Source organism: Argentina silus (genome assembly GCF_951799395.1).
Source record: "Argentina silus genome assembly, chromosome: 3".
Lineage (NCBI taxonomy): Eukaryota > Metazoa > Chordata > Actinopteri > Argentiniformes > Argentinidae > Argentina > Argentina silus.
The window spans coordinates 30198281-30222093 of NC_139657.1; the positions used below are offsets into that span (position 1 = coordinate 30198281).

General features: G+C 39.6%; 1 protein-coding gene across 1 annotated transcript in view; it reads left to right on the forward strand.

Moving 5' to 3' along the window:
• LOC310802112 (ceramide kinase-like) overlaps positions 1–23347 on the forward strand; it is a 33331-nt gene extending 9984 nt beyond the window's left edge. Inside the window, exons 2-13 of the mRNA XM_083666393.1 lie at positions 6006–6143; positions 6405–6527; positions 8487–8612; positions 9408–9474; positions 11372–11517; positions 13365–13439; positions 14281–14433; positions 14669–14774; positions 15139–15224; positions 18456–18661; positions 19305–19522; positions 20472–23347. Of these exons, the coding sequence (XP_083522519.1) occupies positions 6006–6143; positions 6405–6527; positions 8487–8612; positions 9408–9474; positions 11372–11517; positions 13365–13439; positions 14281–14433; positions 14669–14774; positions 15139–15224; positions 18456–18661; positions 19305–19522; positions 20472–20559 (1532 nt within the window). The 3' untranslated portion in view covers positions 20560–23347. The remainder of the gene's footprint in view (positions 1–6005; positions 6144–6404; positions 6528–8486; positions 8613–9407; positions 9475–11371; positions 11518–13364; positions 13440–14280; positions 14434–14668; positions 14775–15138; positions 15225–18455; positions 18662–19304; positions 19523–20471) is intronic.
• The last annotated feature ends 466 nt before the right edge of the window (positions 23348–23813 follow it).

Below are 23813 nucleotides of genomic sequence, written 5' to 3' on the forward strand. Positions count from 1 at the left end.
TGCATAAAACCAACCACAGTAACCTCACTGTTCCCCTCCAGGTTTCTGCTTTTCTAAGTTTCTACACAGAAGCAAAGGAGAGTCAGGTAGGAGCCCTCTTTTCACACTGTGGAAGAGTTTCCGCTAGAGTGAGTAGTTTTAAATGCTAATTCTACCAGCTGTATTTGATGGGGTTCCTTTAAAGAAACACAGAGTTGATCTATGCTCTTCTAATAGATTAGATTTGGAGGAAAGAAAAGTTGAAGAGATTAAACTATACACTTTTGCAAAACAATTAACACCATATGAAGAATGCACACTGAATCAAGCTGCATCTGGTTCAGCTTGAGTCTGCTTGAAAACTACAAAAACATAGATTAATTTAGAGTGAGGGGTTGGAATACAAAGAACATCTAGTATTTGACCCCGTTGGACATCAAATACAGCCGTGACCTACTTCTGTAGAAGTCCCTTAGCTCTAGTATGCTGTGGTTCCTTGCTTAGTTCAGCCAACAGTGATCATCCCTTAGGATGAAATCACACTTGCTTTCTAAATGCCTCTGTATGTTCACAACCGTGGTAACTACAGTAGGCCAGTGTTTCATACTTCCATCGCAACAGTGGTCTACCTCAGTGCCACTGCTGCAGCAGACACTAACATAAAAATGAGAGAGAGAATGGTTGGTGATGGTTTGCCTTATCAGCTTGCCTTAGGTTGTGATAGATTGGCAAAATCAAGTTTATTATAGCAGTTCATGAACTACAGAGATAAAAAGTGAAAATGGTTTAAATATCAGGTTATCTTAACGAGGACCAAGCAGTGGGACCAACTCGTGTTTTTCAATTATCCTTATCCATTTAGCTGTCATTGTAGGTGTCGTTATCAGTTACTGATCGCAGTAAATGCTTCTTTATTATAAAGAGTAGTCCAAACCCTAACCCTTATAACCCTTATAACACTTATACAGTTCTTTGAAGGGGGCTCACAACCATGTCTTGCCGTCTAAACCCTTGAATAGAGCCAAAGTATATTAACATATTCAGAGCAGAGGCATGGGACTGGCAGGGGAAATGTTCTTTTCCTGTTATAGAGGATGGGCAATTGTCCAATAAAATCCATCTGAAATTCAAAACCCTGACTACTGTCTTGATGAAAATTCCTCATGTCATTCTGCAATCCATAGGTTACAATATCAAAGCATATTTTGTGCTATTTATTTCAAAATACATCAAACATTTCCACTGCTTCTCAGGCAGCGCTGTCGCTGCCAAATGAGAGCTTTGGTAGAAATAATGTGTGATGACTACAACAAACACATTGGTCCCCATTAAAATACCTTGATAGCCTATTTAAACTATTTCCTCTCTTCATCTGCCATTCATGAGCTAATCTTCTCTTCCTCGCTGTCCCTCACTCTGGCCCCACCTGCTGGCTCTCATTATCCCTTGATGCCCTTCTCTGATTTATTGTCATTGCACATAGCATGTCAACTTTTTGATTTGATTTGTTCATGAAAGCTCATATTTCAATCATGTGAAATACGTTCAACGTGGCAAGCACTGCACTGTGAGCACGCTGTGTCCATATAGCCTACTGCTGAAATGTGCAGAATCAATTGAGAAACATTATATTGCTATGAGTTAATCAAAATGCGATTTCAGATTTTCTACCTGCCCCACCCATTTAGTGGTCGAGGAACACTGCCACATCTCTTCCATGTCTGACATAATTTTTTTATCAAGTATCCATGAAGACATGACTTATCCAAGGACATCATTTAGAATTTCTCCAACCAGACAATAATTTGTCCTCCAAATTAAACACCACCTACTGTATGTGATATTATTGGACTAAATGCACCCATCGTATTATTGTAATTTCTACTCAATGTGCCTTGCCCTAACAGAGAACAATCTATGCCTTTCTGTCCAGAATGGCTCTTAAATGTCATGCCAAGGCTTTTACTTTAAAAGGCAATAGCTCATACATGCTCATTGTGTTTCAAATGAGCATGTGCATCGCATTTGTGTTATGCTCCTAACATTTTGTTGTGTAATTGCAATCATAAACTAGAGCAAAGTTTAATATTTGATATGGTTTCCGTTCGTATCCCCCATAGAGATGAGAGCCAGCTGTTGTTCACTGTAGCTACCTGTCGCAAACAAACAATTACACTCATACACTTAGGTGACCTTGGGTGACCTGAAAGGCGCCTCCAAATAAAATGCATTATTATTATTATTATTATTATTATTATTATACGTCCTGTTGTTGGTATTTTGGTTCGTCGTTAATCATTAATGATGCACTGCGCTGTCACAGGACTGACACAGTGCCCTCCATAAGTATTGGAAAGAGGAAGCATGCTGTCTTCGTTTAGCTCCATACTCAAATATGGATTTGATTCTATATAGATTGTCAGCTTTAATTCAATGTTTTCTTTTTTGAGATTGGTTTCGCCATTTAGAAATTGCAACCCTTTTTATACATAGTACCCCTCTTTCAGGGAACCAGTAGTATTGGACAGTTAGCATGACAGCTGTTTCTGGTTAGTCAGGTGTATTCTGTCACATCATTTGTGCAGGCATAAGAGAGCTGTCAATGTCTAGTATTGGTTCTAGCCTTTACATTTTCCTTTAGACTCTGCTATTGGTGTCTGTCAACATGTCCATCCTCCCCCCCACCCTGGACCCCTTTCAGTTTGCATACCGAGCAAAACGTTCCACAGAGGACGCAATCTGCTCTGCTCTCCACCCAGCCCTCACCCACCTGGAAAAAGCAGACTCATATGTGAGAATGCTTTTCATAGACTTTAGTTCAGCATTTAACACCATAATCTCACAACAACTGATCTGTAAACTGGACCAGCTGGGGCTCAACACCTCCCTCTGCAACTGGCTGCTGGACTTCCTCAGTAAGAGACCACAAGCAGTACAAGTCGGCAACAACACCTCGAGCAGCATCACACTCTGCACAGGGGCCCCCCAAAGCTGTGTGCTCAGTCCCCTGCTCCTCACCCTGCTGACTCACGACTGCACACCAACCTACAGCACCAATCACATGGTGAAGTTTGCGGACGACACAACTCTGGTGGGTCACCAAGAACGACGAGACCCACTACAGGAAGGAGATCAATCTTCTGACCACGTGGTGCAGAGACAACAACCTCCTGCTGAATGTCAGCAAAACTAAGGAGATTGTGGTCGACTTCCGGAGAGGCCACACCGAACACCCACCACTGACCATCGATGGTGCTGCTGTGGAGAGAGTGAGCAGCACCAAATTCCTGGGGGTGCACATCAGTGAGGACCTCTCCTGGACCACCAACACTGCATCACTGGCAAAGACAGCCCAGCGGCGCCTCTACTTCCTCCGCAAGCTGAAGCGAGCGAAAGCTCCCACACCAATCCTGACAACATTCTACCGGGGCACCATTGAAAGCATCCTGTTCAGCTGCATCACTGTGTGGGGTGGTAGCTGCACCGAACACAGCAGGAAAGCACTGCAACGCATAGTGAACACAGCTGGAAAGATCATTGGTGCCCCACTCCCTTCCCTGCAAGACATTTACTCCACCCGCCTCACCCGAAAAGCTACCTCGATTGTGAGCGACGCAAGCCACCCCGCACACAGTCTGTTCAGCCTCCTGCCACAGAGGTATAGGAGCCTCTGTGCCCATACCACCAGACTCATGAAAAGCTTCATTCTAAATTCTCTCCCCTCACTCCCCCCAGCCACAATCCTCCAGGCTGTCAGGAAGCTGAAACCCCCCCCCCCCAACCCTTCAGCCCCCCCCCCCCCTAAAAACACTACGGACTCTGGACAATCTACTGATCTATTGCACTATTATTACTACCAGTATTTGGCTGCTATTTACTGTCTTTACTGACTGTTCTTTTTGCACTGTTTAAATTATTGTCTATCATCCTAGCATTAGTAAATGTCTTATCTGTTGTGCAATTGAATGTTTTACTTTTAGTATGTCTTGTCTTATCTGTTGTGCCTGTGCTCTTTATCTGTCTCACCGTGGGAGAGTGAGAAACGTCCTCTTGATTCCTTTGTATGTCTTGACATGTGAAGAATTGACATTAAAGCCACTTTGACTTTGATGAAGACCAAAGTTGTCACTGGCAAGTCAAGGAAGCAGTTTATTTCTGATTTGTCAGCCCAATAGCTATCATAAACATATCCAAAACCTTTGGCTTGCCAACAACAACAGTTTGGAACTTAATCCAAAAGAAGAAAAACACTGGTGAGCTTCGAAATCGCAAACGGCCTGGCAGGCCAAGGAAGACTTCTACAGTGGATGACCGAAGAATGCTCACCATAATTAAGAAAAACCCCAAAACGACTGTCCCACATATCATGAACACTCTCCAGGAGGTAGGCATGAATGTGTCAGAGCCGCAGAAGACTTCACCAGCAGAACTACAGAGGCTACACTGCAAGGTGTACCTAAAAGAGCTTGCAGAGTTCTGGAAAAAGGTCTTGTGACACAAAGATTAACATGTACCAGAGTGATGGCAAGTGTTAAGTGTGGAGAAAAAAAGGAACTGCCCAAAATTCCCGGCATACCATCTCATCTGTGAAATATGGTGGAGGGGGTATTATGTCTTGGGCATGTATGGCTTTGACTGGATGATGATGTACCTGCTGACGGCAGCAGCAGAATGAATTCTGAAGTGTACTGAAACATCTTGTTTGCTGAAGTACAAGCAAATGCTTCCAATCTCATTGGACAGCGTTTCATCATACAGCAAGACAATGACCCCAAATATACTGCCATAGAAACAAGGGAGTTTTTCAGGGCCTAAAAGTGGAAAATTCTAGAGTGGCCAAGTCAATCTCCAGATTTAAATACAATTGAACATGCATTTCATAAAGAGGGAACTTAGGGCAAAAAGACCTCAAAACAACTGAAGATGGCTGCAGTACAGGCCTGGCATAGCATCACCAGAGAAGATTCAGCTTCTGGTGGGGTCAATGGGTCGCAGACTTCAGGAGGTTATTGCGTGCAAAGGATTGTCGACCAAATACTAAACATGAGTGCTTAATTTGGACATTATTCGATATATACTTTTGGAGCCCTTAAAAATGTTGGACTTTCTAAATGGTGAAACTGAAATCTGAAAAAAAACAAAAACATTGAATTAAGGATGAGAATCTCTGTTGGAGTATAGAGTTAAAAGAAGAAAAAAATACTTCCTCTTTCCAATACAAATGGAGGGCACTGTATGTAAGTGTTGCTCTTGCTTTACATTACTGAACCATAGGGACATGGGCTGGATCCTGAAATACATATACATAATACCTGAAATTATACTGAGATTATCTTTTTATTTTTCAGTGAGCTTTCTCTCTCTCTCTGAGAAGTCTGATACTGTAATCACAGAACAACAGCTAGGACCCCAGAACAAGACAAAGAGAGATAATCTGCTGTTCAACTGTTCTGTTTTATACCTAACTTCCAACCATAGTATTCAAATCAAGAGCTGTTTGTAAGGGAGAACTAATCAGACATCATCCTATCAATCCTAGTCATATGACACCCCAGCATCAACACATTCCAATGGGTTGTAAACATCAAAGAGAGATCATTTGGCCCATTGGGGGGAAGGAATATCAAGAAGGCGGGCAGAATTGATGTCTCCCCCTTCACTTTCAATTACAGAGGACAACTTCAGGTCATACTGGAATGTTTTTTTTAGGTGTTGCTCCCCGATTAACTTCAATGAAACCTTTGAATGTGTATCCATTTCTGGAAGATTCAATTCCTTGCTATAACATTTTAACTTGAAAAAAATGCAGTTTGCGATGCAAATGTCTCATAGTGTCAATATAATTATTCGAAAAAGGAGAGATTTATTTTTATCACTAGCCAATACATAAACTTAAGGACAAGAACCGTTGTACATTTGTTGTATTGTTTGTATACAATACAGTGCTGTGCTTTCATGTGAATTCCCTTAAAATTCCATGTACTGAGGACAGAACAGTGTGTGTGTGTGTTTGGTGTGTTGAACAGGTACCTGCCACACCGTGCCAGTTTCGGAGATCATTGCGGTCCGGGAGCTAGATGTGGACTACAGTGGAACTAAAGATGATGGGAGGTGGCAGAAAATGCCCCAGAAACCGATGGAGGCCTATCCATATGCATTCACAGGTAGACATATGAGGCCCTTTTATCCTGTATTTCACATGTAGGTAGCACCTTTAACTGTCTGCTGAAGCTTAGCGTGCTGAGCTGCAACTGATCAGACTTGGTTTGCCAACACTTTCAATCAATAGTATGCTAACAGCACTACCTTTATTTTGGGATTATTTTATCACCTTCAGTGTTCTACTGATTTATTGTTTGCATTACGGTAAATGGCATAGTACATCAGCTCCATGTTTGGTTAACAGAAGTGTAATTATTTTTCAGTGTCCTATGTGGAGAGAGCACGACAGCACCGCTGGCGGTGCAGTGATGTCACCTTTCACTGTCCAGAAGGAGTGCTGTGTCAGCAGTGGGCCCAGATCATTAGAGAGCAGCTCGCACAACTGAGTATGACTTATTGAAGAGGGTATAATAGCATTCAGTGTTGTTAGTGTGACTGAGGGGAACTTACCATTTATTAGCTAATTATTTTAGCAATTTCTAGTATACTGTTACTAGTCTAGTATACTGACACAAAACAAATAGAATACAAAATACAGTAGAATACAAAATACACATTCATTAATCAAAACAAGAGCATGTCTCTGTGAGCTGGTCCCTAACCAAGGATGTAAAAAAAGTGTTAGGGACCAAGTGGTCCAACTTCAATCTACGCTGAAGATCATTCCATGTCTGAGGAGCATAGTAGCTAAAAGCAGTTTTTCCCAATTCTCTAGACACCAGTGGGACATTAAATAGTAGCAATCTCTGAGAGCATGTCTGATCACCACTAGATCACCATAAAAGCAATGATGTGAGGTACAATGGAAGTTTTAAAAGAACTGCTTTATATACAAATAAAATAAATAAGCCCTTCTCAGTGAAAGAATCCCAACACCACAGATTGATACAAAAGACAATAGTGGGTGCGGAAACTATCCCTAGAAATGAGCCACAGAAATTAGCCGAGTCTAGTGGTTTAAGAAATGAGGCTGCCGTGTGCATGTAAATTGTCACCATAGTCAAGGATATATATATATATATATATATATATATATATATATATATATATATATATATATATATATATGCACATACTGATCAAGGGTTAGAGAGAGACTTCTTTTGTTCAGAAATAAGCCCTGCTCCACCTTTTGATATATATATATATATATATATATATATATAGTCAATATAGAGAGCCGTGCAATGCTGTTTCTTATCAAGAGAGATCACAATCTCATTTATGACTAGGGAAGCAGCAAAGTTGGTGCTCTCCAGACCTAAAACCTGGCTGTTGCGCATTTAAAATGCAATTTATTGATAAAAAGGATTGCATCTGAGAATTGATCAGGGACTCCCCCCCTTTATGAAGAGGGAGTATATTGGCAGCCTTTCACACTTTGGGAATAGTACCAAAGAGAATTGTCATGTTAAAAATCAATAAACACCAATCTTACACAGCACATCAAACACTTCCCTGGTAGAAACACAACAGATTTAGGTGTATTGTGGGGAAACTATCAAGCTATTAGTCTGATCAGGGATCAACCTAGCCAGACTATCTGTCTAATCAGAGATATTTAAATCATTGTTTATTTAATATAGGCAGCCTGCAGAGATAAAATGTTGGTTAAAGGTGTCACTTAAAAAATGTTATATTATTAAATATTATCTGTAATGATGTTAGAATTGGATACAACTTGTTGAGGTAGAGAGAGAGAAGAACTATTGCATTTCAGTGACTTAACTGCCCTCAAAATGTTGTTGGGTCACCACCAGAATCAGAGATAGTGTTTAAATAGTAACTTGATTTAGCCTTCTTAATCATGGCAGTGCATCTATTTCTGAGCTGAAGGATAGCCAATCAGTAGCTAATCAGTAGATCTGGCCTTAGGCCAGGCTAGGTTTCTTACTTTGATTAATTCAGAGAGCTCAGGAGAGTCCCAGGGATTGCTTCCATCCCTAATTGTCAACCTTTTAACTGGAGCATGCTTATTTGCCACACAAATAGTTATAGAGGAAAAATTGTTGAGTGCTAGCTCAGCATCAAGAACATAGGAAATACTGGGTAGATGACATTGATACAGTTCATGTAGAAAACCCTGTGCATCAACATTATTAAAGTTTGTCTTTGAAATCATACAGGGATTAGACTTTTGACACATATAATGGGGCAGTGATCACTGATATAATTAGCAAAAATGCCATGCTCATCACTACTGAACATGCTCATTGTATGTCCGATAAATAAAATAAAATAGGAGATTGTTCCTATTTCTATGAGTTAAGTGTACTTGTATGTGACATGTGACATGCCTCACTGTGGTTGAAAGCTGTCCATATGTTTCCCTTGTCTTTCTCAAGCTGGCCGACCCAAACACTTGCTGGTGTACATCAACCCCTATGGAGGCAAACAGCAAGGCAAGCGCATCTACGAGCAGAAAGTCTCCCCTCTCTTCGCTCACGCCTCCATCTCCACACACGTGATTGGTGAGTTCCTCCTGCCAACTACATGATAGTAGCCTTTAATACTAGAAAAAGAAGATCCAGAAGAAAATGTGTGGGCGTCTTATTTTGGTTGTGGAAATAGTCACTGGGTAGTTGAAAGAAAGTGAGATAGTAGAGGAGCAGTTCTCAAAAGTCCCCTTAGAAAATCTAACTAACCAATATGACTTGATAAATGAGACCCAAACATTTTAATTTAGTATGCTTTCAGCAAGCCCACCTAATAAGTATAAGCAAGAACAATAGTTGGACTTGTTGAAGCAAGCCCACTTATAAGTAATAGGAATATTGAGATTTGGAATTGCTGATGCAAGCCCACTAAAAGATGAGTCCCCAAGCCAAGGCCTTGTCTAGAAGATCCTAGATCTGACAGGATTTATGGGTACAAAAACACCTTGATCACTGATATGCTAAGTGAAGCCTTCACCATTTTAGCTTATACCGTCACAATCCTCTCAGATGTATAACTAGGGGCTGTTTTTGGACAGGGCCTAAATTGGTCACTGTAGACACATGGTCCAAGTTTGCTCAGCCCGCGCAGGAATATGACACAATTTACAGCTGCCATCAATAAACCTAGCCACTTAATGGGAAAGGCTCATGGTTGATGAATCATTTATATCCTTCACAGTCACAAATTATGACTAATTGTTTATGCAGCAATACACAAGTTTGGTTGAATAATAATTTGTCTTGGCAATTGTTGGAATAACTTGCTGCACAAGGTATTGGTTATTTTACCCAATGATGATGTCCCAACATTTTCATGTGTTGTTATAGTTACACAGCATGCCAATCATGCCAGGCACCATCTGGAGACAGAGGCGGAGTTAAAGAAATATGATGGGTGAGTCATCGATCATCATTTTTAACTTCTGTCCATGAAAGATGTCGATGCAGATATTTCATCTTGATTGAGAGATCCATATTTTAGTGTTGGTTTCCCCAGATACAGATTGGTTTCACCATTTAGAAAGTAACATTTTTATAAAACATACTCCCCCTATTTCAGGGCTCCAAAAGTATTGGAAAAAATAATGTAATGTCCAAATAAAGCACTCATATTTAGGATTTGGTTGACAATCCTTTGCATGCAATAACTGCCTGAAGTCTGCGACCCATTGACCCCACCAGATGTTGGGTATATTCTCGTGATGATCTGCCAGGCTTTTACTGCAGCAATCTTCAGTTGCTGTTTGTTTTGTGGTCTTTTTGCCTTAAGCATATGAAATACATGTTCAATTGGATTTAAATCTGGAGATTGACTTGGCCACTCTAGAACTTTAAAATTTTTGGCCCTGAAAAAACCTAGTTGCGATGGCAGTATGTTTGGGGTCATTGTCTTACTGTATGAAGATGAGATGTATCCAATGAGATTGGAAGCATTTGCTCGTACTTCAGCAGTACAAGATATATCTGGACACTTCAGTATTCATTCTGCTGCTGCTGACAGCCTGGGAAACTGGCTCTTAATCAATGATTTAGTCTAGGTAGAGACTCATACGCAATAAACACAATGCAATATACTAACATCATATGATCAGAGTGTGTGATTTGTGGAGTGGAAAAGTAAGGGAAGTTATAGGGGTCAGGGTCCTGAGCTTTATGGCAGGTGACCTTTTGTTAGGCTACTAGGTATCTGTTATATGGTCTCATAGGTTACAAATTTGACCTGTGGCCTGTCTTGCAAGGCAGTTTATGACTAAACTGCCCCGATGGCCAGGTCAGATGGGGTTGTCTCCTATTCCCCCTCCCCTAACTAGAATACCAGAGGGATGGGCTATGTTCCTGTACAAAAAGGCCACCTTTGAGAGTGACAATCAGAGAAGCCTAGCTGCAGAGCTAGTAAGAACATGTATATGTCTACTATACTGTTTCCTGTCATACTACAATAAAGATCAAGACTTCTCTCCCTGATATTCTGGTCCAGACTGTAAACTGCCTCTGCCTTTTCCCAGTACACCCCATGCTGTACTGAAGACAAATTCCACCAACCTACACTCACTGAGAACTTTATTAGGAACACCTGTACACCTTCTCATGGTGGAGGTGGTGTAATGGTGTGGGGAATGTTTTCTTGGCACACTTTGGGCCCGTTAATAGCAATCAATCATTGCTTGAATGCCACAGCCTATTTGAGTATTGTTGTTGACCATGTGCATCCCTTCATGGCTGCAATTTACCCATCTTCAAATGGCTACTTCCAGCATGATAATGCACAATGTCACAAAGCAAAAGTCGTCTCAAACTGGTTTCATGAACATGACAATGAGTTTAATGTTCTTCAGTGGCCTTTCCAGACACTGGATCTGAATCCAATAGAACACCTTTGGGATGTGGTAGAACGGGAGATTCACAGCTTGAAAGTGCACCTGAAAAATCTGCAGGAATTGCGTGATGCAATCATGTCATCATGGACAAGAATCTCAAAGGAATGTTTCCAGGAATGTTTTCCGAAGAAGTGAGGCTGTTTTGAGAGCAAAAGGAGGCACTACCAAGTATTGGTATAGTGTTTCTAATAAAGTGTTTGGTGAGTGTATGTTGAAATGAGTGGCAATAAAAAAGGATGTTGTGTCTATGATTAGGTCTAGGTCGTACTCTTAATGTTGTTCAAGGATACAATAGTCAATATTATTCAACTCCTTAAAATGCCCTATGGCTTAGTGAAGTCAGCTTTTCAAACAGACAAGTTCAATCAACTCCACTGTGTGGTGACCTCTCTGTGACCTCTGATCCCTACACAGTGTGGTGTGTGTGGGTGGCGACGGTATGTTTAGCGAGGTGGTCCATGGGCTGATCTCACGGACCCAGAGGGACAACAGAGTGGACCAGAACTGTCCGGATGAGAGACTGATGCCCTGTCCTCTCCGCATCGGCATTATACCTGCGGGTAAGTGTGCAAAACCAACCAACGCTCTCTCGCTACACAAACACACACACACTCAAGCACCCATACACATACACTAATATGCACACAAATGTGTGTAAATGCACATTTTCAAATGCACATGAATATACACATGTATACATGTATACATGTTCCCCAGTACTACCTTTCCTCACCTTTTTAAGTTCCCTTCTATGTTTTTCAGAAAGTAACAAAGTCATTGACATCCACTTTCCTTATTGAATTCAATAAAATGTCTGGCTGAGATAAATGGGATTCTAGAGAGGTAATAGAGGTTTCTACTGCGAAAGCACAGCATGGTTACAAACACAGAAATAGAATTCAACGTTGGCCTAATTCTATTGTAACAAAAATATAACAGTATATTTGGTTATAAAAGGAGAAAACCCTCGGGCCTGTTATGGTCTGTATACCAAAGGAACAGCATGGTCATTGTTCCAGAGTCATTGGTTGAATTGTCCATATTTAGGGGAGTGGTTACTGTAAATGGACAAAAAAGTATAACTGTGTCATGTAGGGAAATGATTGATTGCAGCTACTCTTCAAAGTGTGTGGCTGAAATGGTGTGAGATGGACTTAATACTGGAGGAATTGATAATTGTTGTGGTTGGCTTTGAAACTCTAAATGCCACCTCCATTCATTTTCTTCAAGTGTGTGTGCACACCATAGACATTTGAGTGCTAAGTACTGTCGTGTCTTCTAATCACAATGCTTTTAAATGCTACATTTCGACAAAACACTTTCTAAATGCAAACTATATGAAAACACTTTGGAAATGCTAACTATATGGAAAAGCTTTTACTGTGAATAGCTCACCGTATCATTTTCAGTAAAATGTGCAATTTTATACCAGTTTTGCATGATTGACAGATTTAAAAACAAATCTGTTTTCAACAAGTGTTAAATAATTTACTTTTCACCCCAAGGACAATGGCCCATACCCCCTGGTCCTTACCACATTAAGCTGCTGATTTTTTGACTCTCTGTTACCGTGACAGGGACTTTTTACTGAGGGAATTGGTGCCATTTGCGTTTTATGACTGGACAGGGACTTCGATATTGCCCTAGGGGATTGAACGCCTTTATAACAATAGTTTCCAATAATTTCATATTTTGTAGCTCAACTAGCTGTGTTTAGTGCCGTTCAATGCAAGATGGACACACTGGCTGAGGTCTGACTGAGGTCTTAAAGGGGCAGTGTTGTATTTTAGGAAAGAAAGAAGTGCAAGTTATTTTATCATTAGGCTACCATTGAATATGCTTTGTAGGTTTCAGGTAGGTTCAATGGCAGCACTTTCATTAAAGCCACAGTTATTTTCCCAGTAATTTATAAAAATAAATTGTATACAGTATAGGCCTACCCCTGGTTTTTGATAAATATCACTTATAAATCACATGACATAATTGACATAAATGACATAATTACAGCGGTCTCACCTTTCCATAACTGAAACACCAATGACCTAAGCTAAGATCTTGACTAGGGACCCCAAATCCATTAATGTTTATGTATTTAATAGTCATACTGAAATGTAGCATAATGTTTCTCATATTTTTCATGTTTTTCCATCTAAGCTGGATATTCATGCACTCAATACGCTGTAATACTGTTTCTTTCTTTATTTTATTTTTCCCCTCGCTCGCCTCACTTTTCAGAAAAATAATTATTTTAAACAATTTATCAAGTTTGCATGGCCTTAGTTAAAACTTTGTTCTATATTTAATATTTGATTGATTTGATTTGATATCCTTTGACTACCACGATTATCCTATTGTTACCATTGATGTGTATCATTGACTCATTTGTTTGCCTGTGTGTGTTATCCAGGTTCAACGGACTGCATCTGCTATGCAACTGTAGGCGCCAACGACCCTGTGACCTCGGTCTTACACATCATAGTGGGTGAGTCCAGGAATAAATATTGAGATCTTAATAGCAAGAAATCCAGCTTAATATCATACTATTTCAACTCAAATTGTACAGGGTAACTAATGAGAACTTTTGAGCCTTTGAGCCTTTTCCCCATTTCTTTGGCTTGTGTTTCTTTTAGCAACACCTGAATTTGTAAGAAACAAGAACTGAAATGCTAATAGGTGCATGATTTTGAGAACAAAGAAAACATATTTGATTGCCTTTTATGTACCATCTCTCATGGCATTATTATCTACAAATTGAATGTTTATTTTTATCACTTTTTTCACAGAGGTTTAACTGAAATGGTTATACTCAAAGATATGTGGTGTTAGCCATTCTCTCATTGTGCCAGGGAATTCCTGTAACTCTATTGTGCATACAAATGTGTGTCATTCGTCATATTGCACACTCAGCTGAAGATTTACAGCCTTGACCTCTTATTTAACGTTTCAGTCAACTGCAAGTTTGTCAACTGTCAAGGGGGAGTATGCATAAAAAGTGTTTATTAAAAGTGTGTACCAATATGTACATAAATGCCATCAAATAAAAGCTGAGAATCCCAAAAATGTTTTTTATTAAATCCAAACTTTTTGAGTGTAGAAAAGAAAGAAAAAATGCTTGCGTGTCCCATTACTTATGCAGGGACCCTTTGGGTCCCGTTGGGTTCGGGCTGAAATTGAAAACGTGTGTGTGTGTGTGTGTGTGTGTGTGTGTGTGTGTGTGTGTACACATGGTCAAGATGAAAGCACAGTCATTGTTATTATCTGCAGTCACATACCCAGACAGTGTGCGGCTATTAACTCATACGGGAGGGGGCGTGTCTTGACAGGGGACTCCCAGTCTATGGACGTGTGTTCGGTCCACCACAACAACACATTCCTGAGGTACTCCGTCTCCCTGCTTGGATACGGTTTCTATGGCGATGTGCTGACTGATAGCGAGAGGAAGAGGTGGATGGGACCAGCAAGATACGACTTTTCAGGTAGACTGGAAAGAAATATTTTAAAGACATAATACCGACATTAAATTACCACTCCCCCCCACCCCATACACATACTCTTTCCCTATTTAGTTTTTCTCCAGACTGATTTTGTTTGTACTGTTGTCGCCACATGGTACAGAGGACATTATGCATGACACATTTAACACTAAAGGAGCACTGCTGTGATAAGACTGTTGCTAAATGCTAATGGTATTTAACACTGCTGCTCCTGCAGGTTTTAAGACATTTCTGACTCATCACTACTATGAAGGGACAGTATCTTTCCTACCAGCAATAGACATCCTGGGGACTCCTCGGGACAGGTCTAGGTGTCGAGCTGGGTAAGAGCTCCTGGGCCTTAACTAGTGTTCTGTCTAGACTCGAGTCCACATCCCACACCATCTGGTGTGTATTTTCAGCTATATGCATTAACCCCAAATGAATTAATGGAAAAGATATGCGTTAACTCAGGACCATCAGGGACATAAACTAAAAAACAGGGACATGGAGGCCTGTAAACATCTGACAAACTTAGACTTTCTCTTAAATGTTATGCCCTTTTATGATTCTGACATAATACACCACAATGCTCTATTTGATATCACTACCTATTTTATGGAATTCAGCCAGTGTAAACATCAACATGCAAAATCGCCCATTTGCCAACAGTAAAGATTTTGGATTCACCCTCTTCCTGTTTTTCAGGTGCCTCATATGCCAGCACAACGGGCAGCTGTACTCGGAGGATAAACCAGAGAAATGCAAGAGCGACCAAGACATTTCAGACAGTGGTTAGTGTCTCTTTGTTATTCCAAATAGACCCCACAGAAATACAAGAAACATCTCACATCTCACATTCTCAGCCCGTTATATGGACTTGCACCGTCCCATGGGATATTTCTTATAGCTTTCTGTTGTCTTAGATGGTTAGCTGACACTGATTTAGTTCTCAAGTAGTCTCAACTAGTCTCTATCATCTGAGAAAAGATAATAACTTGCCCTTAGATACAAAAAGAAGGTTGAGAAACACTGTCACATAGAACCCTAGAAAAACCCATATCAGAATTCCTCACAAAAAGCTTATAGGTGTCATGCATTCTGCAGTAAACATGGTTCTCATCAGACTATGAGGAGAAGAGGGAAAAAACAGGGAGATATTGATAGAGAAGGGGTGTGTGTGAGTAAGTGAGCAAAGTGACATCATCATTTAGGAGATGACACTGCCACCAGTCTTGGCAGAGATTTGACCTGCCTCAGTGAGCTTGTAGCTCTCATCATCATCAGACTAAAGGCACAACAATGAAGCCGAAGTGCCTGTGAAGCACATACTGTAGCTTCCTTTAGTCTGTTCTGGACTTTCTTTGGTTGTTTTTTTACCTGTCACAACATTGTTAAAATAATGTTTTTGCTTAAGCAACTGGCATTACTATCACTTATGAAGTATTAAGTAGTATTAGTCAATGTGTTATAGAAGCATCATGACAGACATTACAAATGTAAAACTAAAATAATTTAAAAAACATATTTCAGGTATAATGCTATATGATACAGTTATAAACTCTACATAGACCATTAATATTGTTATTAATATTAATATCTGAACACTGTTATATATCATGTGTAACATCTCAAGTAAAAGTATACTTCAAGTATAGAAACAACTAGAAAAAGAAGTTCCAGAAGAAACTTTGTGGGCCTTCAAAGTATTATTTTGGTGGTAAAAAAGTTTCAAGATGGGGATAAGTGGGGATGATTTGAGAGGAGGATGGTCAGATTGTAGGACAGCCAGATAGATGAGAGACGTTTAGAAGATTGTTAAGGTAAGATAGATAGAGAGAGGGAGTGAAAAGCATTGTCTTGCGACAGATAACACATTGTCTTAATCCTTCCACACTGATCTGTTTGATACCTCGCAAGCAATTATGGAGAGGATAAAAAGTAGCTCAGATAAAATATGTGCTGTCAAAACATTACCATGGTTACAGACAAACATTTCAGCCTTAAACTAGTCATGATTATTCAACAAAACAATACATCCGTAAGTGAGTTTCAAGTTTCTTTCGAGCTAATTTCTTAATTACATGATTGTATGACTAGCAAAGGAGTTGACTGTGCAATATTTATTATGTTTGATAATGAGAATGAAAACGAGCATAGATTGGTCAGCGAGCACATTTCATAATAAACTAAATGGATGCTTATCATACATCATGTGTATACAAAACAGTGCATATAAAAACCTCTAAAAGTAGCCAGTTACTATAAAAGCAAACTGTTTTAATTGAGTTTTGATACTTTGTAACATATGTTGTAATGCCACTGAAAGCAATGGGTGGCAGATAGATTTTCTGATATATTCACGTTGATACAGAAAATAAGACAGGTAGTTCAGGCAAAGAGGTGTCATGCTAGAATGACGACACCTGACGTAAGACAGTGAGTCTAAGGTGTTTTTTAGTGGGGTAGAACTAGTTGACAAGAGAATGCATTGTTGTGGAATCATTCTAAGAATGTGTTCTGTAGGTCTCCTGTTGTTTTTATTCAAGAGTTCCGAAAGATCCATAGCAGTTGAAGTAACAATGAGGCTCTCAGAATGTTGTCCTAAATCAACATTCCACCATGTTAACCGGATGAGAGGTTTTGGAGTTACAAAAAGCGTAATAGTTTAAAAAGTTGAATAGGTATCAGAAAGATTTTTTCTTAGTTGATACTGTAATTCAGAGTCTTTGGCACATTTTACAGTTGAAATGGTGTGAATAGCTTAAAAGGTAGTGGTTAAACAATTGCATGTTGTGGGTTTTATAGACCTCCATGTTAAAAAGTGCACTTTCCATCAATCCACACACAATACCCCAGAATGACAAAGCGAAAACACATTTTTTTTTAAATTTCAGTAAATTTATTCAAATTGAAATACAGAAATACCTCATGTACATACCGTAAGTATTCAGACCCTTTGCTATGACATTCTTAAAATTAGCCTAAATGCAAAAAATTCATCAACAAATCACTCACTAAGTTGAATTGAGTCCATCTTAATGCAAGGATAATAGTTCATGTATTTTTGGAATTAATATCTTTGTTTTTATAGGCTCTCTGATTTGCATAGGAATCAATTACACACTGTGGATTAGGATGTCACTACCAACTCAGAAAATTTCATAATTTTCTCTTGATCCTGACAAACTTCCCAGTCCCTGCCGGTGACAAACATACCCATAACTTGATGCAGCTACCACTATTCTTCAAACGAGAGATGGTGATGAAACTGCATTGCATGTGCTGGATTTGCACCAAACTTAATGCTTTGTAGTAAAACTAAATAAACACATTTCTAGCCACTTTCTTTGCTGCATCACTTGAATTCATTGTTGCAAACACAATTATGGTTATGAGATTCTTTTTGGCCACTTGGTAATAGACCAATTTTGTAGAGTGACTGAGATGATGTTGTCCCATCGACTGCTTTTTCCTCTCCACCATTCAACTTTGTAGATTTTTGTAAGTCTCCCCAGGCCTCAGGGTCGCATTCCTGAGCAGTTTTGTTCCTCTCCATTTGCTCAGTTTGTAATGACACCTGATCAGTGTGTAATGGATTCTTATGCAAATCAGAAACCCTATAAAACAAAGATATTAATTCCAAAATTACATGAACTATTATCCTTGCATTAAGATGGACTCAATTCAACTTATTGAGTGATTTGTTGATGAATCTTGCATTTAGGCAAATTGTAAGAGTGTCATAGCAATGGGTCTGAATACTTATGTAAATTAGGTATTTCTGTATTTCAATTTTAATACATTTACTGAAATTTCTAAAAACCTGTTTTCACTTTGTCATTCTGGGGTATTGTGTGTGGATTGATAGCAAATTTATTTTAATTTAATCCATTTTAAATTGAATCTATAACACAACAAAATGTGGAAAAAGTGAAGGGGGCTGAATACTTTCCGAAGGCACTGTATGTATATTTAAGAACAATAGTTGAGCAAGCCCACTAATAATTTCCATTCTATTCCAGAGTGTGACGGCAAGTGGCAGGTGATCCGGGGCAAGTTCCTTGCCATCAACGCGGCCAGTATGAGCTGTGCATGTCCCCGCAGCCCCAAGGGCCTGTCCCCCGCCGCCCACCTGGCAGACGGCACCACTGACCTCATCTTAGTCCGCAAGTGCTCTCGACTCAACTTCCTCCGTCACCTGCTACGTCACACCAGCAAAGACGACCAGGTAGCGGATCCGGCTGCGGTAGAATCTATTCTAGTTAGAACTAATTTTAATTCTGTGTAGAACTAAATGCTTGGTAATTGTACAGTTCCAACTGCAGAAAAATTAAATTTGCCTTGCAAACTTGCCTTGCTGAGGTAAGGCAAATGTGAAACTCTTAACACATTTGACTCTTCTTTAGCCTTTCTTATTTTTATTTTTATTTTATTTGTTTAAAGGGGATTGGATATCCACCCTCTTTTAAGTATATGTTAGTTATTCAGACAGCGAGGAGATACAGACAAGGTATTATGATAGAGAGGGACACAGATAAGAAAGGGTCAGCGGCAGGATCTGAAACCCTGTCAGTTGTGGAAGTGTTACAACCTGCTACTCACTCTGGCATCACTAGTAATATAACAAGAATGTGTGCAATGAAATATGCTTAATTCTAAATGTTGCACCTTGAGTGTGCCATATATTGTACCTTATGCTGGTAGTTATATCTGTGTTATCATCGTCCACATTTCTCTCAACCTTCCTCTCATTTGTCTAACCTTTTTATTTTGTCTGCCTCAAACCCACTACTTTTCCCCCTTAACTTTTCTTTGACTCATTTCATCTATCTCCTGCCAACACGACTATCTTTTCTTCACTCCCTCTCCAGTTTGACCTGACCTTCGTGGAGGTGCACCGTGTGCGGCGTTTCCGCTTCACGCCACGCCACTGTCAGAGTGACTCGGAGCTAGAGCTCGACCTGAGGGAGAACAGCAAGCGCCTCTTCAGCCAGATCTGCAGGGAGCACCCGGCCTGCAGCTGCCGCCCTGCCTACAGCAGCTGGAACTGCGACGGCGAAATCCTCCCTCACGCAGCCATCGAAGTCGGGTACGCCCTCCTATTGCAGTCAATCAAGTGAATCCGCCAATGTCTCGTTATCAGCATAGTTTGTTGATGATCTATAGGGCCATGATCAAAATAAAGTGTCATGTATTGATTGTACTACACAGTAATTAAGGGCTGACTATATTAGCCACTTTGGTAATGTTTATACTGCAAATAAAAGTGATCTTTTTGTCATGTCAGATTTTTTTGGCAGACTGTTCACGCTAGTTTTTCAAGTGACCCACATTGGATATATCTGAATTTAAACAGAGATTGCATTCTGAAAGATTCACTTGTGCAGAGATTATTAAATTATATTGGATATATTAGTCGGCGAGGAGTTTGCGTGACAAAAAAACTGTCTGAGCTCCATGGTGTTTAGTGTGTTTGTTTAATAAACCATTTATTCCATTGTATGACCCAGTGTATGACTGTATCACAGTTAAACTTCAAATCGAATAAATAGAGAGCTATGAAACAATGAAATCTGTTTTTAACCGTTGCTATTTACTTTTTTTGTTATGAATCAAAGTATCCAATTTAGGAATTGTTAGTGTCATGTCTATCACACACATCTATACCAGACCTGGGCAAAATGCATATTTGATATTAGAAATGTATTTGGAAAACATGAGGTGTGCTTGATTTCCTTGTCAGGCACAATGGGAGCACTGAAGTAGTCTCAGATGTGCAAACACTACATGCAAGACAAGCTAAATCAAGCACAGATCAAGATTTTAATCATATAGCCACTATCTCCCATGTAATTATCTAAACCTTTACCACCTAGGACTGCTATTGCTATTTGGAGTATCGTAGTTGTATTGGTATACTCAGCGAACTATAAAAATATGGTTCCTGCTTGGAAAAAAGCGAAGACAATCGTTCACATGCAAAACCAACATTTTACCTGAACTTGATTGTCCGTATTTGACAACCTTCTCTCTTCTAGGGTGCACTGCCAGCTGATCAAGCTGTTTGCGCGAGGAATCGAAGAGCAGCCTGTGTTCGAGGACCTCACCACCCCATGTGCAATATAGACCCACCCCCAACCCCTGCCCTGTCAAAGTCACTGGAACAGTCCCAATGTATTTCACTCACTGCTGTTACTACCTTACCCCATGTGTAGGGCCAGGAGTTTTACCTAACCACGTGACCTGACCAGGAAAATAACTAGGGCCCTGTGGATGAGGAACGCTTGGCCATACCCATGTTCAATGCCTTTATATGCTGTACCTGTAGTGCTTTTTTTTTTTCACTGCATTTCTTAGGTCACAAGGTTTCAGGTCAAAGGTTGTCTGGTGTCTGGTATACTTTCAGAGAGGTTGTCCTTCCACTGGAGTAAGAGGAATTATGAATAATTGTTGAATGTGGTTGTTGTTTAATGCTTTCTGCTGTCTTTTTGCAGTTGAGAGAGACAGCATGAGGGTCATACATTAGTTGCTGTTGAATATTTTTAGAATTGCCCTATGCACGCATTAGAATCTATGCTGCTGAAAATTATGAATAACTGTTACAATGAGAATAGAATAATTGTTTTGTGAATAGTAGGTTTGAAAAAGTATACCATTAAAGTATTTTTGTCACGCTTAAGCAATGTCTTGATAAGAATAATTTTCTGTGCTTTAAAAAAGAAAATAATATTTGAAATTATTGAATGTTTGAAAATAGCATTTTGACAATGAATTGGATGAAGACGCACCAGTCCCTCTGTGCTGTTACCAGACACCAACCAATCCTCTTACCTTAATGTGGTCATGTGATATTGAACAAACCAATTACTAGGGATGCACTGATCAATCAGTCAGCAATCAATATCAGCAATAGTTTGCACAATCGGTGATCGTATTGCTGTAAAATGTCTGATTTCTTCTCTTTTTTTTTTTTTTTTGGTATCCTTTACTTATTCAGGATCTGTTTCACAAGGGTACCCTGATTACAAAATATGTACACATCACTATTTACTACTTACATCAAGATTTTAAAAGGATACAAATGAGCGTCCAATCAGACTGCAGTCAATTTGCACAGTAAGCACTGAACAAGAGTTATTTGGCATAAGGAGTCACACAATAAGATATTATTTACCAGTCATTTATTTTTTCCAGTTAACATGGATAGCTACTGTAGTATCCATTAATTTTAGAGACAGATGTCCTATCTTTATCAAGCAGTTTAACAGAATGGAGCACTACGCAGGTTTGCTGACACTCGTGAGGAGAGGGGATTTTACCACCTTGCTAAAGTTTGTCTTGGGGAGGGGGAGGGCTGGAATAAACCCTTATTTGAAGCAACAGGGATTAGCAGCAAATAAATGCAGTTATTCTAAGAGTATGTTTTGCAGTGCATTTGTGTGTTTTTGGGAATTAAATATAACAGCTATCGGCCCAGAATGTTCATATCGGTGCATCCCTACCAATTACCCAAACTTGATGGCCCCATCCAGAAAACATCCCCTAGCCTCTACCCCCCTAGACACTTGGGTAGGTGGAAAAAATAGGCCACTTGCAATGAACATACCATAACTTACTCGGTTTATTATGTGGAGGTTACGTGTTACCATAACTTCCTTGATCTTAAAGGGGATAAATAAAAAAATAAATTAAAAAAAGGACAGTGTTGCCTGGATAGTTTGACCAAAACCCACTTGCATCGAAAATATGTCAGGGTCTAACTCAGTTGTAATTGGATTACCTGTGCAGCAATGCTGAACGTTTAATCTCACTTGCAACACACCACTTTGAGGTAGTGGTGAAGGGATATGTTCCCCTAACTTCTGAAACAAATAAGACCCAGGAATTCAGTTTACGAGCATGCCGATATAGTCTACAGGAGTGCTACATGTTTTGCACCGGAAATCAAGAGCGCACATGCTGTATTTCTCGACTGCATCATTATGCTATTAAATATTTCCACATCCGTGCCAATATTGGGCAACATGCTTCGTTATTTTAGGGGATATTTTAATTTGTAGTGACTATTATTCAACGTGTAGCTGAATATATAATGGCATTGTTTTGCACACAAAAAATGTAGGTTCATTAGGACTCCGACATCCATGATCTGTTATTTTCTGAAATCGAATTAGAATTATTGCAATATACTCATACACATCTCCGCTGTTAGAAATGTGGTGATTATAAATATTATATTAGGTTTCTGATAAGCATGCAGAAGTCTTCAGCTCAAACTCTTCTGGGAAAACACTAAAAATGTTATGAACGGAGGTGTGACACTTAGCAAGCAACCAATTGCCCAATCCTACTCATATTATTTAAACAAATATTTGCTTGTTTGGTTTAGAAACTTTTATTAAGCCGATTTAGGCCTACATTGAATTGAGTAAACACCACAACATACTTGGTTTAACAAATCTCAAGCCCTTATCTTTATTGCAAGAGGGATAAATAGTTACCAAGACAGTGGGTTATACTTAGGCTGTTACCGAAACTTCCGTCCCGAAGAAATTACTGTAATTTAGCAGCTAACATGTTAGCCATGTGCAAGTGACCTTATAATAATAATTATAGAAATCAGTAAGTAAGGGCCTGGGGTTCTTCCTGGACAGGGCCAAAATGTCCTATTGGTTCACTAAGGTTGGTTAAAATTCACATGAGCAGTTACAAAACGTACCTATGTAGCATCAACACATGTTTATGCACTGAAAAAAAAGTGTGATTCCATAGGAAAAAAGTAGCAATTAGATAATTTGCCAGGCTGGTTTTGCTGTTGCTGCAAAATCATTCCATGGTGATATTCAATTGTCTGAAATGGCTGTCAGAAAAACTTGTTTATTTGTTGCACCGGTGGTGCTAAGTGCGCTGCTTCTGATCCAAATCATCCTTTGTTCACTAGAGACTATGCTAGATGTCATTTTTATTTGTGTTGTCAAGCTGGTCTTGTAGCTGATGAGTAAAATAGTAGCAATTCATGGTGCTGAATTTCAGTATGCTGTGACAACGGTTAATAGCACCAGGTTTATCTGACCAAATACCAATCTCAAGTGATGTGAAGTGTGTTTGTCTGTCTTTTATGTCCGAAAAGTCTGGTATACTTAAGTGCACAATATACATACTAGTCCTAGAGGGCTGCCATAAATGATTTGTTTTATTATTTGCCGCTGTATTTTATTGGTCAATTGATAGTGTTGATTGGTCAGTCTTCTCCCACTTGGTTACCCAGATCTAAGTCAGTCATTGAGATAAGGAGCACGGTGAAAAGCAACAGAAACTATTGTCCTATCAGACTAGCTGTGCACTCCATCTTGAATGGGTGTCTATCAGGACTAAAGAGT